The 19,112-nt window shown below is 44.5% G+C and overlaps 1 protein-coding gene across 1 annotated transcript in view; it reads right to left on the reverse strand.

Moving 5' to 3' along the window:
• PKD2 (polycystin 2, transient receptor potential cation channel) overlaps positions 1-19,112 on the reverse strand; it is a 309,434-nt gene that overhangs the window by 186,232 nt on the left and 104,090 nt on the right. Inside the window, exon 3 of the mRNA XM_069630542.1 lies at positions 1,043-1,176. Within this exon, the coding sequence (XP_069486643.1) occupies positions 1,043-1,176 (134 nt within the window). The remainder of the gene's footprint in view (positions 1-1,042; positions 1,177-19,112) is intronic.

The following is a 19,112-nucleotide window of genomic DNA, read 5'->3' on the forward strand; positions in this document are numbered from 1 at the left end:
GATTAATCCATGTCCACTTCCAGACACATCATTGGAACAAAACCAATGGCAGTCCAGACTCGTTGAAGTGATAAATACCTTCAGCTCAGGATTCTTTTCCCAACTCAAATACTCCCCTTTTCCACCTACCATTACACATGTATACACCGCTGCCCATACATACTGCAGCCGAATAAAAGGAGAGGATAACGGGAGCAGTCCAAAGCATGCATTCAACGTCTCATAGCGAGCTCACAACCGTGATGTACTCCTCAAGCCACGTGCCAGGATATCCCACTGAAAGGCTTGGTTGGGAGGGTGAAGAGGATTTTAAGCTGCCCCATGTACCATGGAGCCTCCTTCAAAAACTCAATTAAAAGCATTTAAGTTGAGCCAAGAGACCTTTATCTAGAATATCATTGTAGACTGTCTCAAAGATTTGCCAGATCTTGGTAATAGTTATCCCTCCAACTTAAGTACAGCTTAGCATCAATGGCATGTACATTAAACTGCACCCCAATGCTCTTTGGATATATATATCTATAATACAAAAGGAGAGATAAGCATGTTTGGGATGGTAATCAATGACTACACCTACCACTACACATCTTTCATAGAAATACAGCGACCAAGAAAAACTTTTTCTTCACAACTTAAAAAAATAGGAAAATACGTAGTAAATTACTGCCAATTCAAAGTCTTAACTGGAGCCAGGGCCAGATCAGCTGCGATTCAACAATATGAAACGGTCGGGAATCCAAGGCTCTCTCTTAAGAGAACACCACTCAAATCACAGCAATGAGGCATGATAGAAGCAGCCTTGGGGCTTTAGAATGCATAAGGATACACAACCATAACCCGGAAGTACATCAAATAGTAAGTGGAAAGGTGTGTCATTTATTAGGCTAAAAGATAAGTACAGAATTAAAAACCTCCAGTCAAAGATAATGGTGCTCACTGTTCCTTTTTCTGGACAGGCCACATGAAGTTTGATTGAACAGGACCACAATGATTGTCTACTAGACACTGCTCGGTTCAGCAAGGTGCACACAAACGTAAATACCTTCCAAAAGTCATCCATAGTCGACATTGTTTTGAAGTTGGCAGCCTCTCTCTTTGATATGGGCGTCTCCAGGAAGAGGTGCGACATCACCTTTGTATAGTAGTACATGTTGGAACTCACCATACCATAGGTCACTGTGAAAGACAGATGGAAGAAACAAAAACATTAGCATGTAACAATATTTCACTCTAAAAGTGTGAGCATGTAATAAAGGCAAGCGGCTAACAAACGTAACATGCATCAGGTGATGGTAATACCCCATAGTAAACGTTGTTGAGAAACCATTTATGTGTATGCTTTGTTGGGTGGCGATCCACAGTGCTCGTCGGTCCAGCAAACCGTGTCATGGAGGAGGTTCGAGGCACATGTTGATAAGCCATCATGATTATTTCATATGGTGGTCAAATAAGAAACCTCAGCAAATGCTCCTCAATTCATGGTGGCTGACTATGCAGTCTGTACAATCTAGAGACCCCTACCACCAATCAGTGCTTTTTCAAGACAAACTATTTCCAAATATGCTTGCTTCCCTAAAAGTTTTCATTTTCTGCTGTCTCTTTTCTCTTACCCTTCCCGCTCTTTCTTGATTTGTTTTCCCTCCTCACCGTCAGGGCGTTTTCTTTATCTTGCTTAGTTGTCCCCTTCTGCTTTCCCCTGCCCTTCCGCTTTCCTCGCCCTTCCGCTTTCCCCTCACTCATTTGGTCTCTCAATTCACAACCTGCTGTCCCACCCATCTAGTTAAGTTCTATATGTTCTCCCTCCCAACCGCCCCCCCCCCCAATCGCCCTCCTTCCCGGTTTAGTTTCTATCCTCCTCTCGTTATAAACTCTTCTCCTGCTTCCCCATCCCCTCCTTGCCTTCTTCCATCCCCCATCTGTATGTCTCAATCTCCACCTCCCACACACACATTCTTATCCTTTCTTAAACTTTCTCTTGCACAATTGCATTTGTACATTTACCACTCACACATCCTCCTCTCATTCGCTCACTTACTTACGCTTACTTTTGACCACCCCGTCTCCATTTTCTGTCATAAACCCTACACATTCTCGCACTCCTCGACTCTCGCCCTACACTCAGACACATTTCTCGCACAGCCTTCTCTCATAACCTGTCTTCTCTCTCCCCTCTGTCTAGCACACTCTACTCACTCTCACACAGGCATCTGTATTCATGTTCACTCACAAGGCATGAGCACCTTGATAGAAAAGGCTGCAATGGCCACTTACATAGTCCAAAAAATAAATAACATAAGAAATATCATGGGGCACGCAGGCTGATTTGGTGATCCTCATTTCTTTTGGCTGATAATGAACTCGCTCTGGAAAAATCCACTAGGGTGATCAAGGGGATGGGTATCTCTCCAAGACAGTGGATGATGGGGCCCTGGTCACCCTCAGTTCCCATCTCAGGGAACGAGGCAGTCATATTGCGACCGCAGACACTGCTTCTGTTTTAAGGGAATCAATTAAAAAGAACCACCAATGGCTGAATGCTCGGGACGGGTGAAGGAATCCCATATAAAACTACATAGGGAAAGAGAGACCTGAATTAGGCCGGGAAACTCGACAGCCAGGCAGTCATCCATCCATAGCACAAGGCAAGGCCTCCCCTATTAAACAGTTAAGAGCAGATAAGCAAAGGCGTCCACACCTGGGGGAGGGCCAGCTAAGCAGAGATGGAGTCTGCCAAGTGGAGGAACTAGCCAAACAAGTTCCACATCACAAATGGAAACCATACTCAGGGGAATGACCCAACAGACAATCCCTACACAGAAGAGGTCCCTATCCCCAGAGAGAGAGAGGACAAAAGAGAGGACTGGGGTGTGGCATACAGAGAGAAGACAGCCCAAGGGCAGGGAGGAACCAATCCTAGATCCCACATCAGAGTTGTAAGCCAGCCCAAGGAGTGGAGCCCAACAGCCAGTCCCCCAACCCAGCTAATGCACCTCATTTTTCTTTCACCAGGGAGGCTGGAAAGTGGGACCTAAGCCCTATAGAAGCTCAAAAGCTCGATCTACCAATGTGGGGGTTCGGAGTAGGTGCCTAAGACATACGTATGGAGGCAGGAGTATGTTTGGTGAAAGTTGGTAGAGAGCGAACGAGATTGAGCAAGAAACAGGAAACTGGAGGAGCGGTGCAGGAGGCTGGGCAATACTGTAACCTTGGAGCTTAAGGAGAGTGCTGGGAGAACTTACCAATAGGTCAAGAGAGCTGGAGCAAAAGGCAAGGGGTGGGAGAGTGTTGGTCAAAGGGGGTGACATTATTGAGAAATAAAGTGATACCCTGAGGGGTGGAGAAGGTGGGAGAAATTTAGAAACCACTGAGCTGGAAAGTAGAGGGGAAGAGGTTGGTGTCCAAAGGGGCGAAAGACATGTGAGTGAGATGAAGAAGCTAGAAGAGGTCTAGAAATCCTTGAATGTGAAATTGAAGGAATGCAGGATGTTGGTGCTTAAAGGAGTTAAGGGGAGATTGGAAGAAACCAGGAGACGTGCAATGACAAAGAGGTGAAGAAGAAGAAGAGGGCAAATGTAGTAAGAAAGCTGCAGATGTTCATAGCAGTGGAAAAGAGGCAAAAAGTGGTGAAGAAGTTGAAAGGTTGAAAATACAAAGGGAAAGAGTGGTGCACAGAGGCATGAAGAAGTACTCAAAGGGGTGAAGAAGGCGGGTCAGAATGTAGAGACTTTGAAATAAAGACTAGAAGAAATACATTGCCCAAAGAGTTGAGGAATGTGACTTAAAGATCTGGGATTGGCTAGACGAGTATACATATAACATATGATTACAAAAAAAAGAGATAACTTGGAGAGAGACTGAGTTTTTGCAGAACGATTGAGGAGATTGATATGTTGAACTGAGAAAAATGAAAAAGGGAATCTTAGCTGGTCGATGATTAAAGGGGGCAGCCAAGGAAGCAGGAGAATGTATTAAGGAGGGGCAGACAAAGCAATTTGTGTGCCTCTGGGATGAGATTTTAGCAAAAAGAGCCACGGAAAGAGTGGTTGTCCATCCTCTCATTTTGCCAAGTTGGCTCCCAGGTTTGTGGGAGGATCCATGCTTGTGTACAGGACAATTTTTCTTTGATATGGGAGCCTAAGGATTTCACTGGGGGAAACCATTATGAGGAACAAGGCAGTAGCGGTTCTGAAGAAAAATGCAGAGAGCAGAACAGAAAAAACAGGTTACAGAAGAGAAGGATGAAGAAAGATGTGACACCCCTGTGAAACCAGAACTCACCAGGAATCACCAAAGAACTCAAAAGAAGAAACGTCCTGAACCCCGAGACTTTGCTATAAGATGTTCTCTTGTTCAAAAACCTTTTCCCCAAGAAGGGAGGGGAATCCTGGGAAACAATGGAGGCTACAGAGAAGCCATGTTTACCTTTAGTTTGCCCAACATTTTAGTTAGCCAAAGTCATTGAGCTCTAAACTAGTGCTAGAAAACGTGACTGCTGCTGAAGCCTACTGTGATGATTCAAGGGATCTTGTTACTGCTCCCCAGAGGGGAGCCCTTCCATTTGAGGCTAGGGATGTGAGCCCTCTAGGTAACATTCCCCCCCTAGGAGTGTCTCTTTAAGCGAGACCTCGCAGGGAGAGACTTGACTATTGAGGATAAGGATCCCCGTTCCGTCAAGGAAGTCACTAAAACCCACTATGAATAACCATCATGGCTTCAAGAGAAACCTCCTCCACAAGTCAATGTTGTTATTGCAATGCCACACCAACTCACCATAAGACAAACAAAAATATTGAGAGGGAAAAAAAGAAGATACCAGAAATAAAGATTACCCAATGATTGTCAGCCAAACATACTGGGACTTAGAAGATTGAGCGAGTGAGGAAGAGAGCTCATGAGAGACAGAGAGACAAAGACCTGTCATTCTACGCTGGGGAGGGACCAGCACTTCCCCATGAAAACAGAAGACGGGCCAACGTATGTTGTTGCAGGAACCAGGGAGGTTCAAAGCTGGCGAGAGAGAGAAACCAGAGAGCCACGGGAAGTCCTCGGTCGAGATAATGTCAGCAACCAAAAGGTGGAAGAAACACGTAAAGGGAAGAGAGCCAAACTGTGTATCCCCAAGAATGAGAAGAGATAGACTCAAACAATGCCAAGACCACAACTAGAAAGGCTCAGCGGAGCCACACACATGAGCCAAAATAGAGAAGACATGGTAAACACGCACAAGATACGAGAGGCAGCCGACCCCACAGGAAAAACAGGGATGCCAATCCATCAGAATAGAGGTAACTGGAGCGGCGGTGGACACGGGAGGGAAACATAGCAAGAAGAGCCTGGGGGGTCTAATCATACTCGTCCCAGTGGTTGTGAATACCTTAAAGCAGGTGAAGGTCAGTTTGTTAAGTCCAAGGAGTGGTAAATGTGTGACCCAAGGATAGAAAGCTAGCTGGAGACAATACAAGAGTCCAAAAGGGATAAGGGTCAAGAAATGTATTGTAAGCATTGATGGGGATGAAAAGATTGCTTTCTGTCCCATGCTGCTTCTCAGAGTCCCTACTCTCTTCCTCCCCAACTCATTCTTATCTCTTCGTCTCTCCTCTCGTTCTATCTTTTTTGTTTCTCATAATTGTTTCCTTACACAGGAGGTCATCTCCCAATCTATGTCTGGCTCTATTGCTCAGCCTCAGCTCACCATTTGGCTCTGGCAGTTTAATCTCTTCATTGGGATGTTTTTGGCTCAGATCAAAGAGATGGTCATTTATGTTACAAATGCAAATAGCCTCTCTGCACATCCAGTCACTAGGGCAGTAGGATTTTCATATTTTGCTAAAGCGCATGATGTGTTGCTGCCAGTGGCATCATAAACCATAAGAAACGGCTCTTCGTAGTTCCAATCCCCTTAATTTAGAAGCTTCGAAATGGTGACTAAAGCATTGTGAGAGACTGGCCCTAATGGTTCAGGCTAGCCCCTTCAGATAATGATCTGCATAAACCACCTTTTTGCATCCTTTTCTGCGATGCAGTTAATTCTAGCTGTTCATGGAATACACGTTTGTTCATCTTGAGGTGGGTGTGTGTTCTTGATACAATGAGTGATATCAGCCGTGAACAACTGCAGGAGAAACTATGCAAATGATCTTCATGTGGTACGAAGAAAGTAGAATTGTGATATTTTAGTTTTTAGTGGTTAGCAGGGCACATACATGTCTGCATTGCATGAGTTATCAGGAGATGGGGGGTGAAGAATTGCAAGGGGCGGGAGTAGGTAAGCAGGGCAAGAGCTTTGATAGGCTAGGAATTCTTTTAATGGCAGTTTTACTGAGGGGAAAACACATGGCGGCAGAGGACCTTGCAGGAATCAGTAAGCTCCGACCAGTCAGTGTGCCAAGAAGGGGGAATACCAGGCTGGCCGGCGAACATGCAAAACAAGTAATGAACATTGATTTGAATGGCAGCACGCATTGATATGAATACCAATTTGACTGAAAGCAAATATAAGTACTTTTGAATACTGAACGGAACGTAAGCAAGGTTTGAGCACTCTTGAATATTGAACGGAGTGAAAGAAAGTTTGTGAATCTGGCTGATATAATGAACTGTACTACCTGAGAAACAAGCACTGGCAAAAGCCAAGAGAATACAAAGAGTTGTATGGTATTAGAAACCAAGCACTGGCCAAAGCCAAGGTAATTCAAGGAAGTGTAACGAGTTCATAGTGGCCAACCAAGCCACAGTACAGTGTCAGGAGAGTGTGACACGGGTGAATAAATCAAGCATCACTGTTAAGTTGAAGCAGTGGCCTAGGGTTGATGAAAAAGCAGGCAAGAAGGGGTATCGGTTGCGTGATCTGTAATGGGTGGACAGTGTGGTCTGACTACTGCCCCTAGACTGAGTGCCCCCTGAATGGAAAAGCCTCTGAAAGCACCCATAAAGAAGCTTGTGTTTTACAACACCCTCTTATGTAATTCTGAAGTCAAGAAACTGAACCGCCTATGTGAACTAGTGAAAAGTAACAATATCATAAGAGCTGGGAAGTATTCCCTGGAATTGTGTTTTGAAAAGCTGGAAGCTTTGAACTCTTGAGTGTAAAGACTGGAGGGGGGTGTCTGTACTCCGCTCTCTATATGGTAGAGGAGAGGCACAGAGGACCCCAGCCAAGATTCTCTATTATTTGTAATGTAGTCGAGCAATCAAGGCCTAGCTTCTCAGGAGGTGATGCAGGCTGGTTCTTAAGTACAGTGTAGTCCCCAAACCCCCACAAAGGAATGTCCACACACTATTACTGAAAACACAGTCTTTATATAATTAATATTCAAAAGGTACGTACACGATCACAATAACGCACTTTGTACTCGGAAATCAACAATGATAAATATATACAATTCTAAAGTGGTACCACCAATGTTATCGAATCTCATTAAAGTGCATCAACTGTACGGTTAAAATGTCACACAGATCAATAATGAGGACGCCAGCAATAGAGATAGGAAGGAACGTAGGATGGTTGAAACAATAGGCATAATGCGGGCCTATACCGATAGACACAGTTCTGTGTGGAGATCCCCCCACCTGGGCAACCTGTAAAATAAAGATATATAGCACAAGCCCAGTCCATATATTGTTCAATAGCCTTATTTCGTCCTATTAATGTTTTACCCCCCCAATGTACCTGGTGGAGTAGAGTTCTTCGAAGACACGTCGAAGGATCCTACTTGAGTGACTCCCTTTAAAGCAGGAGCCACGGATCGTTGACAGGCGTCGAAGATGGTGAACTTGACGTCGATGGAAGCAATGAGAAGTTCAAGGGTGCCGAGACACCGATGTCGATCCAGGCGGTGCTCATCAGCGACGTCCTGCGAGGATGAGGTGTGGGGGCACCTCGGCAATGGATTGTTCAGGACCGCAAAGAGTTTCAGAAGAACTGTGGCCCAACAAGGGCGTCGAGTCGTCAAAGACTTTTGTGGCCTTCAGGTGGCGGGAAACCCACCGGCAGATTCTCATCGGTGCGTTGGTCGTCCTCGACTTTCTCCGGCGGGACAAAGCAGTCGACGTTGCGGACAAAGGAGTCCTTGGATTCAAATGTTCTTAGGCAAAGGATGCGGGCGGCTCCGGTCGTCGGCGGCACAGCATCAAGTGGTCCCCACGGCTGGGCAACACAACTTCAACGGGCCTCCAGCGGTTACACAAACCTGCGAACCCTGGTCGACGGCAATAGACTTCGACAGCGGTGAAGTCCGGGATGCTTTGCTTCGTTCTCCTCAGCGGTCCCATCTCGGGTCGGCAGCCTTTCGAGGGTCTGACTTCCAGGGAGCTTCGGCGAAGATTAGTGGTGCTCGATGGTCCCTCAGAGCACGGGAAGAGGGCGCCTTACCAGGTCCTCTCTCGGATCAGTCCTTGACGAGTTCGGCAGCTTTCAGATCAGGTCGAAGCAAATGCAACAGCAAGTCTTCGTCTTCCAGCTGGGCGTCGAGGATCAGCAGTTCCAGTTACTCTTAAAGTGTAGACACAGCTTCTGAACAATTTCCCAGATATACTATCTTGTCTCTCATCCACACTGCTGGGTCACTCTCAGCAGCCAATCATCCAGAAGGGCATTCATGCAGTCAGTCAGCCAATCAGGCACACAGTGCATTCAGGCAATCCTCCTCCCTCTCAGACACTCACAACAAGGAATGTGGATTGGGACAAGTACTCAGCCATTCAACACTACACACTGCATTCAGGCCAGTTTCGGGCAGGGCTGTCTCAGTCTTTGTCTCTCATACCAGAAACCAGACAGCCACAACAAGAAGTGCATATTGGTCACACACTCCATTCACCCAGGTCCCACCCACAGGGCGTACCCACAACATACAGTCACTGGGAAGGCTCCAGTCAGTCTGGACTGGACTTCACAACAACACCATATATGGAACTTCCACCCAACAGCCAGTAAGGGGGAAGGGACAGAGTCAGGGCTTCCCAGGACTTTGGGAAAACAAGGTAATAGGTAATAGAAAGCAAGAGGCCACAGGGGCCATCTTGTTTTCCATCAGGAATCAACCGATTACAATGGCAGGGCCTGGGGATCCCAAAATGGCGGATACTCAGCGCACCTGTCAAAGTCAGCATGGATCTGCCACCAGCCCATACCCTGCTCTGCGGGCCACCCACAGGTGCCCAAAAACATACACTAGGGGCACAGGGTTGTACCCCCACCCATGGGTGCCGTAAGGGTATCCCACGGGTCTGTTCACCAAACCAAAAGAGAGAGAGCTGCACCGCCAGGAGTCCCACATGAACTCCTGCGCGGAAAACACGACAGAACACACAATAAAAAGGCAGTAAAGGACAAGGATATGGAGGCCCTGTCCCTCCGATGCAATTCCAGCATCACATTGAGGAAGGGAACCCCTGAGCTTTATGAACTGTTTTGAACTTGGGGAAGGGGAAGCTGATTACAAGCCAGGAGCTGGAAGCTCCAAACTTTATTTTGAACACTACCTATTTTAATGCTGACATCCCTACACAATGTATACAGTTAGTTGTGAGAGAAAGTATAGGTTTTGGACAGAGGCAGACATTTGCTTTGGACTTCCCGACAAAGACTATCCTTAGTTTTCTTTAGGTAGGGAAAATCCCACCTTAGCATAGGGCAGGTTAGGCATCACTCCCATCCTGTCTTTTGAGTTAATACATCTTGTGAACCAAACTTGAACCAGTTGTCTGTGTCTGCTTCATGATGCCTTCACACAAACTACACTGATGTAACCATATACTTCCTAGTTCTGTATCAGTCAGTCTAGGTGAGTCATGCTTGCAGCAGCACATCTCCAGGACTGGCTGGATCAATATAGACTGGAGTCTTCAAAACAATAGTTAAGACTCTTGTCTTAGGATGCCACCACATGCTCATTGAAGTGCCTTCGGCTTTGGCGCTTTAGAAATGCACTAACATAACAGGTGAAGCAGGTTGCATGTTTTCAGGATTGCATCTTAATTTACAGCATGACTGAAGACAGCCATGGCAGCGCTCTTGAAGTTCTGTCCAAACTCCCGGTGGCAGGGTTCAAAATGCGGAATGCAGGTATATGTAAACGGACTGTTCATTGTGTACACCATATCTGGTGACGGAATCTAACCTAAGGCAGGTGTGGTAAACGGCAATCACAATGCACCACATCCAGAATCCAGAGATCAGCTGAAATTCTTCAAGGGGATTCCAGAGTATTACACATTGTTTGTGTGCAACTCCTCCAGTAAGACCAACCTCTGCAGTGCCTTTTAAAGAAAGGGCAAGAATTTCAGTGGGGTGCACAGCTATATGCAGCATCGGATGAGATGAAACGTGGCACTGCTCATTCACCATGCCACAGACCATTCGACAACTCCTGAATACACCACCTCACGGTTAATGCCCATGCATATGGCATAGGGTCCACTCTCATGCAAAACGTACTATGCCGATTGTGATGTTTCCCTTGGTAGCTTATTACTCAGTCATCAGAAGAGAGATTTGTGAATGTGCCTGGATTGCCACTCACTTTTGAATGTACACCTGGGGCCATAGATCTGTCCTGCTCATGGATAATACGCAACGCATCCACATACTGCACCCCAGTGGCACAAAGTCCTGAACCCTAAGACTCGTGCAATTGGCAGAGAAATGACAGGAATTTGTGTTCAAGACTAGAAAACATCCATGAAAGACCACCCATCATGCTTTCCGAATGACCAGGGTACACTGGACACATGTCTGCATGATGCATGTGCGGGGGCCACACTTGATGACGTTTTACAGGCAAAGGAAGCAGACTGGTTGGGAAATATCACAATGAACAGAATCACGGAATGTGCTACAACAGACTGCCTTGATCAACATTGTCCATTCATTACAACCGTATGGTAAAGTGGCAGATGGCAGTCATGAAAGGTGATCTTCAGCTTAGTAATGATCACACAATTCCACCACATGATTCCAGGGTCATCTAAGGAGATGCTCACCAAGAACCAAATTTGAGAAACATATTGGTGGCCCATTATGACAATGATGTTGATACTGCTGTAGGATTGTGGCAAGAGGCTGTCCACATCTCCTTCCCTTTACATAGCATCGAGCACTCTAGTATATGGGACATCCTGTGGCTTTACTTTATAGGTACATTGGATGGCTGGGCAAACAATACGAATGTGGTGGAAAAACTAGTTAAGAAAGTGGAACATCATGTGAAAGACTGCTTGAATGACGGCCAGTCACCATATTTCCAGAAATGATAGTCAGACACCAAGTATGATTGCAGTGATTTTATTTAACTTTTTATATAAACTAATTAGAATGTGTCCGGATGATGGCAACTCAATAAACAAGATGATGGGGTCTCCAAGAATCGTAGTGGAATGTGAGGGAAGGACCAGCCTATCTCAACAATGGGCCAAGAGAACAGGATTCCCCATCACTTTCTCCAAAGGGAGTCCATCAGGGAAAAGTTCGGGCTCGCCAAATTCCAAAAATCAAACCAAAACATTCCAAGCAAGGGGAAGGGTGCAAAGCAATGTTTTCCAGAGGTTCATTGAAGTCCAGCAGAAGGTAAAGGGTAATCCAATGGTTCACACATTGAGGGGGTTGCAGTCGCCCCCCCTCCTGGTGTAGGGCCAATGGAAGCCATCCAGTCATCTGACCATTGGGTTGCAGCACAGACTTTTCCCAGTTGTAGAGCCACGGCTCTCAAGCAGTCAAACTTTTTGGGCCGTCTGGATCACTGCCTCTTTGGGGTACCTTAAGGGCACTCTTCTGGTAGGCTGGCAAAGGCCAGGCTGGGCCCAAGGTTGACGCCTCCGGATAGGACTGGTAGTCCCTGTCGGGCTTTGGTGGTGAAGCACTGTCCCACTCTAACCTTCTACCAACTCCTCATTCAGTTATCCGTCGATCGCTTTTCAACCATGATTTCTCCTGGGTTATCCTTCCTGTTCCTCAGCATAGTTGTGGCATCTCGTTTCTGCCTCTTTGCTCGCCAATGTAGCATTGTGGTCCTCCAGAACCTCCTATTCTTGCTCCCAAAGGTGGTGATTTCCCATTCTCTCCCCTGCCTAAGATGGTCTGGCTACACTCCCCTCTCAAGCTGTTCAGTCTGTTCTTCTCTTTCCTGGTCGTTTTCCTTTTCTTCGTTCTGCAAAAAACACTCCCTTCTAAGCAGGTACCGCTCCTTCTAACTATAATCTTCTCTTGCCCCCCAGTCTTCATCTTTCTCCTCTCTTCCTAAATGACAACTCTCCTCCTGCTCCCCAGGATAAAAATCTTCAATTTGATCTCATTCAACACAGCAATCTCCACTACCGGTCGCCTTAGAAATGGCGTTTCTCTCCTGCACAATATTCCTCTCCTCCTTCTTCCAGAGGGAACAACTGTCAGGAATTCCAGAGGGAAAGCCACGGTCAAAGCCTGCGTCAGAGTTGTGTGGAGGGGGAAAAAAAGCTCCAACTCCGACATGCAACTGAAATTCCCAGCTGCATTAGAGCGTGCACATGTTCGCATGCAGTTAAAAGGGAGTAACAGCTATTCACAGGTGCTTGTGATTAGCGCGTTCAGAACTTTGCAGGAGGAATTCCATGGAGGAGTGAGTCGGTTCTGCTTAGGCTGGTTTGCGGAGGAGAGCTGGAGAGACGGAGCATTTATTTTGCTGCGACAGCCCAGAAATTTGGGGGTGTGGGTTAAGCGTGCCTGAACTCGGCGGGTGCTGTTCGCCTCACAAGTTGAGTGACCTTCAGCATCTAGACTCGGCACACGCGTCTAGGGGCATCAGATAAATGCTCGAATACAACTTGGCCTGAATATTAGCCGTTTAAAGTAACACGCTAGTGTGTGATGTAACAAACAATTGCTTTGTTTGTTTCAGTGGAAGTCTACTGGGACATGAACTGTGAAGAGACTTTTTCACTGCAATGATGTTTCATTGGATCGCTGTGAAATGTGGATATGATGTGGTTTGGCAGGCACAGAAGCTCATGTAATATCAGTATAATAATTGTGTCACAGTTTCTGAACAGTGCACAAGACTGCGAAGCAAGAAGTTGTTTCCAAGGCGTGTTATGAGAAAGAGTCAGGATATGTACACAGTGGGGTATTAAGTGACTTTGGTTCAAAGTTTTGAAACATGTATGAAACGTTATATGCGTTTTTAGAATCTCATTGAAAAAGTCATGTGTTATTTGAATGTCCAGGAAGATTCTATGTGGAGTGGGTAATCAATGTTTGAGAATACAGATTAGAGTGCGTTTTCCCCTTTATCCCCCCCTACTTATCCACTACTCTTCCCTAACCCTCTCTCTGGTGTTTCCCTCTCTCTGCTGCCGTCCATAATCTCTTCCTAACCCTCTTCCCCCCCCATTGGTTGCCTGTGGAAGTCAAAAAGGCATCTCATTCACATGCCAATAAGGTTGGAGGGTCGTGTGCATGCAGCTTCTGTGGTTAGCTGGAGGGTGTGAACTGCACGTACGACAACAACACACACTCGCCTACAACGGGTATACCCCTGTCTCCAATTCTCCACATAAAACTTTGAGGTTGGAGTATTTAACTCCCTATTTTTAAACTTTGAGAGCAAGTGTGATTTCAAGAGAGTCAAAATGACTTTTCTCCTTTGCAAGAGAGTAATGCGACATCCAGCCGACGTGTGCAAAAACTGTATGGAAATCATTACCATGCAGCAGCTTTCTGCATTGTGACAGACTACACCTTTCATTATTGCTCTATGGTCTGGCCATTTGATCTCGCCTGTATATATTTAAATGTTGAAAACTCAAAACCTAGCCAATTACACAGTAAATCAAACACGAAATGTATTGCGTTTTTGCGGTTCCATAGAATTGTCTTTTGATGCTTAATGGAAGTCCTCATTTCCGGAAGCTATTACTTTTTTTTTTATGATATAATTTAGTTTCTAAACTTTTCATTTACTCTTACAAAATTCATAATTCATATAAGAAGGTACATTGATAATCATTCATAATCAGATTTGTAGTCATTCACTATCCATTTTTTTAACAAAAATTTCCACTGACATGATCCCAAAATTGGATGATGGTATAGACCATTTTCTTGTCATCACCCTACAAAATGTATGCCCACCGTTCTTTCGGTTTCATCTGTGTATTGTCTTTTAGAAACATTTCTCTAAACAGATTACTCTTCTCGGATAGTGCAGAGCATTCCATTATAATATGGAATAAGAATTCTACTAATTCAGTTTGGTTACAAAATCTACAGAATTTTAGCGTATTAGGAATCTGCTTGTGTTTGTTAGCAATTCCCATGTTGGGAGTAAGTTCAAAAGTAGTCGCAGGAAGCTGTCTCGAATCTGTTGATCTGGGAAAAGTGCAAGGTATGCTAGTAATTGGTTGATAGCTCATATATCAGATTCACATTTGAGGTCCATTTGGTACTGTGCTTTAAATTGTAGCGTCGTTATCCAGTCATTTAACAGGATTTGTTTTTTCTTTGCATGCTGTGGATGCTGGAGCAACATTTCGATGGAAATCTCTGCCGCTTGAAGTATTTCTTTTATTGTGTTTTTCCAGTCATTTAATATTCTGTCATTATACAATGTTTCCTTGTAATGCAAGATGTCAAATTACTGCCTAATGGTATGCCAATGTTATGATACAACAGTGCAGAGAGGCAAGGACCCCATGCTAAATTCTATACCTAAGCTCATGGTCAAATAGTTTTTTTTATAGCACTTATGGCAAAGTGCTGTACATAGAACATATTTATCACAATTATCACCAAACTGGAATTGGTACTCCTTTATCGACGTCGAAAGGATGAAAGACAAAGTTGGCCTTGCCGGGATTCTAACCTGCAACCTACATATCACCCACAGATCGCAGCAACGAGCGCTCAACTTGCTGAGTTATCTTATTGGCTAACATCCTTCAGAGGTGGGTAAACTGAGTATCGACCGAGGTTTAAAAATCACAGTGCCTAGATGTTGGACAAACCATGTATGAAGCGCTACATAAAGTTAAATACCTGTCTGGATTTTCACAGGGACAGGTTTTGTAGAGTTTCTATTTCAATTACAAATGCAATTTTTATTTGTTTGTTTCTAAACGGTGCTTGCCCTTTCTGGAGAGTCAGGTTTTGGATATTTTAATTGTAGTGAAGATTTGAGAAGCTATAACACCTCTGATTGGTGTATTGACAATCACTCACCCTTGAGCAAAGACTCTGCTGCCACTGACCATTTATAATAACGTACTCCATTGACTGCAAGGTTGAATAGATGTAAACTAGACTGTATATACTCTTCATTTTATACTCGGTTTTAATAATTAGAGTGTCAATTAAATTATAAGTGTACAAATTATCTGCCTCTGCATGATTATGCGCACAGCACAAGAACTCTGATAAATACAATATGCAATACTTTCACTGGAAAAAAGCATAATTTGTTACAAAAGATTATTCTCAATTGCAACTTAGTTTTCCATCTTATTAATTATACAATCCTAAAATGCTATGCACAGTGCTTCTGTTTGATCCATGACAACACACACAACGCAGCACAAGCTGAATGGAAAGAAACCATTCCTTTTAACACAGTATGCAGTTTGCTTTTTGGAAAGGCTTCAGAGAAATGCATTCTGTTTCAGAGGCTTTTCTCCAATGTAGATAAATGTAGATAAAAATCAAAAGAGGCGTTCTGGTTTCTGTCAAGTAACCTGACCTTTGCACTGCCCTCCGCTCTAAACTTGTGTGTAAATGTACGCAGAAAAATAATAAAGCAGTCGTAATTACATGATTTTCATGCTTAAAAAGGCCTGGTAAAACCTTTGCCTGGAGGCCTGCCTGTCGCTGCTCTCAAGCAATTCCACTTTCTGATGAAACTAGATCCATCCTCCAGCTCCACACAACTGTTACTCCCCATCTTTAACACCACAATGTCTACCTCCAACCCAATCCCTCCCTCCTCTATACACCATAAACCAGTATGCGCTCATTGTCTCTGCCATCTCTCTCTTGTGGTATGGTGTCTTCAGGTCAGGGGTCTCCTGGGGTTGGCTATTATCTTGCCATCTCTCTCAAGGCTTGCCTCGGATTGTGCTGGCTGCAAGTTAAAGAATTGCGTCCCATGCCCTTGTGTGGCTCTTATTTTATTTTTATTTATATTGCGCACCTAACCCCTAGAGGGCTAGGCGCAGAGGCAACAAGAGGATTGCAAAGCTTAGTTACATACAAGGAATGAAGTCCAGCCGTGGTTACAGTGCTGGACGCGTCAAAAAGAAACGGTGCATGCCAATGAGGCGTGGGTTACAGAAATATACAATATAAGCAATACTATATACAATAAATCGGTTGTCTCATGACAAGGTATCTACACTGAGCAGTTGACAACCTAAATGTCCACATTTACAATCATAGTGGTGGGCAGCAAGAGAGCAAGAGGTCGTTATGTGTCGTGAATCTTAAGCCAATGGATGGTGTTAGTTCTGAATAGGCGGTAGGGGAGGTCCTCCCTGCAAGGAGGTGGAAGGGAGTTCCAGTATTGTGCTGCTTTAACAGGAAAGCTGTTCCCACCCGACAAAGAGCGTTTAAACCTGGGCACCAGGACGGGATTGGAGTTGGCCATTCTAGAGGGGCGAGAGGAAGTAGGTCTGGTGAATCTAGTGATAAGGTATTGAGGGGCTGCTTGGTGGAGGAATTGTGGGTCAGGGAAACCGATTTGAGGAATATTTTGTCTTTGGTAGAAAGCCAGTTGACAGACCTTCTAGAATCAGAGATGTGGGCTTTCTTTGGAATACTGAGGGTTGCTCTTAGGGCGTTATTTTGAAGGATCTGAATTTTGTTCTTAATATATTTGTTGCATCCTACATAGAGTGCGTTACAATAGTCCAACTTGGACAGGATCAGAGCCCTGGCTAGGGTGATACATTTGCATCTGGGTTATGTGGGTTGGGCTGGCCTATAGTGGTGCCATGTGCCTGAGGCCATGTGGTCTGCAAGGGAACTGGCCTGAGGTTACACCCAATTTTAGCAGTCATTTTCTAGTTCTTAATGGCACTGATTGTGCAATTATTCTCCTGGCCTCCCCCTGGAATGTTTTCTGAGGTTGCCTGTTCCAAGTGCAGTCCCCCTGTATCTCGAGTGTTTTTAACAGTACTCAGAAAAACCTTGAGGAAGAGTTTGTGTGTCCTAGCAAGCCTTTGCCTTGTAGGAACAGTAACACTGCATCTCTCAACGCTTGATGGAGTTTGAAACCAATGCATGTTTTTTTTAACCCTAAAGTGTGAGATGCTAAACTGTTTCTTCCCTTGAATGGATTCTTACAGTGCAAAAATTATTTGTGGGATTCCTGCGATAGTTGTGGGTCTAGCAAACATCCCCTTTTGATCTCTACGGCAAGAATGTCAAAGAAAAATGTACCTGAATGGTGTGCAGTTATAATGTCGAAAACATTTGGTCGAATTACAAAAATGTAGAAAAAATAATGTCGGAATTTATTTATTTTTTTCGAATGCTTTCTTTTTTTAATTTACATTTATTTTTGGGTTCCGCAAGTAAAAAAAAAGGTTAAAACAGACATTTTTTTTAAAAAAGGGGGTTTGGCCCCCATTTCAAACAAAAAACAAAGAAAGAAAAGACACTCGTTTTTTTTTTACATTATGTTTTCGACATTTTGACTTTCGAGATTATGTTTTTCGACATTATCACTATAAACCTACCCGAACACCTGCTAGAGAAGGCAGAACTCTGGACATGTATTTCTTTAAAGGGAAAGGAACCATTTGATTCCCTTGAAGTTGATTTAGGTCTGGCTGGAGAGAACTCCAGGATCCCACAAATTATGTTTTTTGCCTTCTCTTTTTTCTCCTTGACTTCAGTGGACCTTGGTGTCCGCAGAGACGATCCATGGGGCTGACAGACTGTCCCCTGGTCTGTGTCGCACATATTTCAAACCAGATATTTCATCATCGAGACTTTGTAGGACAGGTTTAGGTAGGAAGCATACCCCTGAAAACTAACTGGCATCACATGATTAATTACCACATGAGCTGCACAGAACCACCCTCAAGCCAATGGGCAATTGGAGGGAGCCAATGGTTTTATACAAGGAGCACTGCAACTGGCTCCAGCATCAAACAAGAAAGGCGTTCTGGTCAATAGGGGACATGAGTAACCCAATTTAAATGAATGAGTGGACGATGGTCTAACTGCAGGCTAACGCCATCTTGGTTTCAACAAATGTTGTGATAGATGGGGATGTCAATATTCAATATACCTGATACCTGATATAAAATTAAGCATCAATAGCAAAAGAGGAAACAGGTGTACAAATCATGCAGTGAAAACTTACGTAATTGAAAGACAAATAATGTGAAAGACAAAACTACTCAAAATGTAGCCATCCCAAAACGGGACTGTGTGGCCATACTCTGACAGAAAGCTGAAAGGCCAGACAACCATAGAATGAGGAACGTATCTGTGAAAAATGTCTGTGAATAACAAAGGAACATCACATGTAGCAAGCATGGATACAGAAAAAGAAACGCATGAAGCTGGCAGAAACATGAGCAGGCAGCCAGCATGTGCATAACAGCTCGATTTTAGGCACAGCTCCAGAATGCCGGCGTGGAGAGCCAGAGTTGAGGCCATCCAAGAGAACGAGGAAAATGGCCAACAAATAGGAAAACGATGGACTTGCCCTGATATTCACGGTGGGATGGAAAGAAGGCACTTGATATCCTAGTCTTTTGAGGTTAACAACACACTCATCAGTCACCAATGTGCAGTGAGTGGGAGAATGGAGCAATATGCAGAGAGTTACTTTAATGCTGGCTTTGCTGCACAACATACTCCCAATTCCTACAAAACACACTTGTAATAATCAAGTCCAGAGTTGCGGTAAATACAGTTTTTATTGAACACCACAAAACATTAAGAGGATGCAAAGGGGTCGGTGTCATGAAGCCTTGATATGGCCTACAGCCTCAGAGAAACCTACAAGACCCGAACAACAGAACGAGCCAGCAAAAAGGAGGGATTGGTATGGATGGAAAAAGTAGGTTTGTGTACAGTTAAAAGTGCGAAACATTTTGATGCATTTCATACTTGTCTGGATGATTTCAAAGCCGTA

The sequence above is a fragment of the Ambystoma mexicanum genome, chromosome 6q (genome assembly GCF_040938575.1).
Source record: "Ambystoma mexicanum isolate Mex_15411 chromosome 6q, UKY_AmexF1_1, whole genome shotgun sequence".
NCBI classification, from domain to species: Eukaryota; Metazoa; Chordata; class Amphibia; order Caudata; family Ambystomatidae; genus Ambystoma; species Ambystoma mexicanum.